This window comes from Eurypyga helias, unplaced genomic scaffold (assembly GCF_000690775.1).
Source record: "Eurypyga helias isolate BGI_N326 unplaced genomic scaffold, ASM69077v1 scaffold27955, whole genome shotgun sequence".
Classification (NCBI taxonomy): domain Eukaryota; kingdom Metazoa; phylum Chordata; class Aves; order Eurypygiformes; family Eurypygidae; genus Eurypyga; species Eurypyga helias.
The window spans coordinates 1-1,116 of record NW_010251204.1 but is presented as its reverse complement, the minus strand read 5'-3'; the positions used below and the strand labels follow the sequence as shown (position 1 = coordinate 1,116).

The 1,116-nt window shown below is 61.8% G+C and overlaps 1 protein-coding gene across 1 annotated transcript in view; it reads right to left on the bottom strand.

The window, feature by feature from the left end:
- Positions 1-191, bottom strand: part of LOC104509878 (equilibrative nucleoside transporter 4-like) — a gene marked incomplete at its 3' end in the record, with an annotated part of 1,903 nt that extends 1,712 nt beyond the window's left edge. Inside the window, exon 1 of the mRNA XM_010151959.1 lies at positions 32-191. Coding sequence (XP_010150261.1) covers positions 32-191 — 160 coding nt within the window. The remainder of the gene's footprint in view (positions 1-31) is intronic.
- Positions 192-1,116: the final 925 nt, after the last annotated feature.

Sequence of the window (1,116 nt, the reverse complement as noted above, 5' to 3'; positions counted from 1 at the left end):
GGGGGGGGGGGGGAGCCATGCCTGCCCTCACCTGGTTCCATGAAGGTGAGGACGCCCTTGGCCTGGCTGCCCCGCTGCAGCTCATCCTCCTCCAGCTGGTAGCTGTCGAAGCTGAAGCTCATCACCACGTTGCTCTCCGGCGTCCCGGCCGGGCTCAGCTCCTTGAAGCGCTCGACTCCCACCGAGCCCATCGCAGCCGACCTGGGCGGGAGAGTGGTGACACTAGGATCGGATCGTCCTGCAAGGGATGTTCGGCACGTGGCTGGCCCTGAGCCTTCCTTACCCAACTCTAACGCTGCGTCTCCAATGTTTTTTCCACAAGGAAAGGTGCTTTTCCTGAGCAGAGGGAGGGGTCTCTTGACCCACTGGGCAGCAGTTTGGATTTAGGGTGGTGAGTGGTGATGGGGGGTCCGTGCAAGCCTCCCCCAAGGGATCGTCCTGCAAGGGATGTTCGGCACGTGGCTGGCCCTGAGCCTTCCTTACCCAACTCTAACGCTGCGTCTCCAATGTTTTTTCCACAAGGAAAGGTGCTTTTCCTGAGCAGAGGGAGGGGTCTCTTGACCCACTGGGCAGCAGTTTGGATTTAGGGTGGTGAGTGGTGATGGGGGGTCCGTGCAAGCCTCCCCCAAGGCACAGCGCTCGCACTAGCCTGGCTCAACACCTCCCCGTGGTGCTGCCACTGCGCTTCCCAAAAGCAATTAGAGCAATTAATGGGTGAAAGCCACTGATGAAGGAGGCTGCTAGGGAAGATCCCGGCTGCCTCAAGCCCTTGCTCTGCCACGCACTGGTTTATGCCCTCCCGGCAGAGCCACGGCCGGTGCAGACAGACTCCCGCAGCCTTTCCAGGGAGAGGATGGGATGCAACATGGCTTTTAGGGTGAGTATTTTGGATCTGCACCTTCGAGGGCCCAGGGCATAGCTGGGAGATGCTGAGAGCTGCCAGCAAGACCCCCGGGAGCACGCCCCAGAGGGTCTGCACCAAATGTGCCCCAAAAGGAAGCCCCCCCTTCCCCCCCAAACCCCTGGCATCCTCCTGCGACACCACAAGAGCCACCCAAAACGTGGTTCATCCCCCCGGGGGCAGCTCAGGCCCTGGGGGGCAGCCCGGGGGCCGCT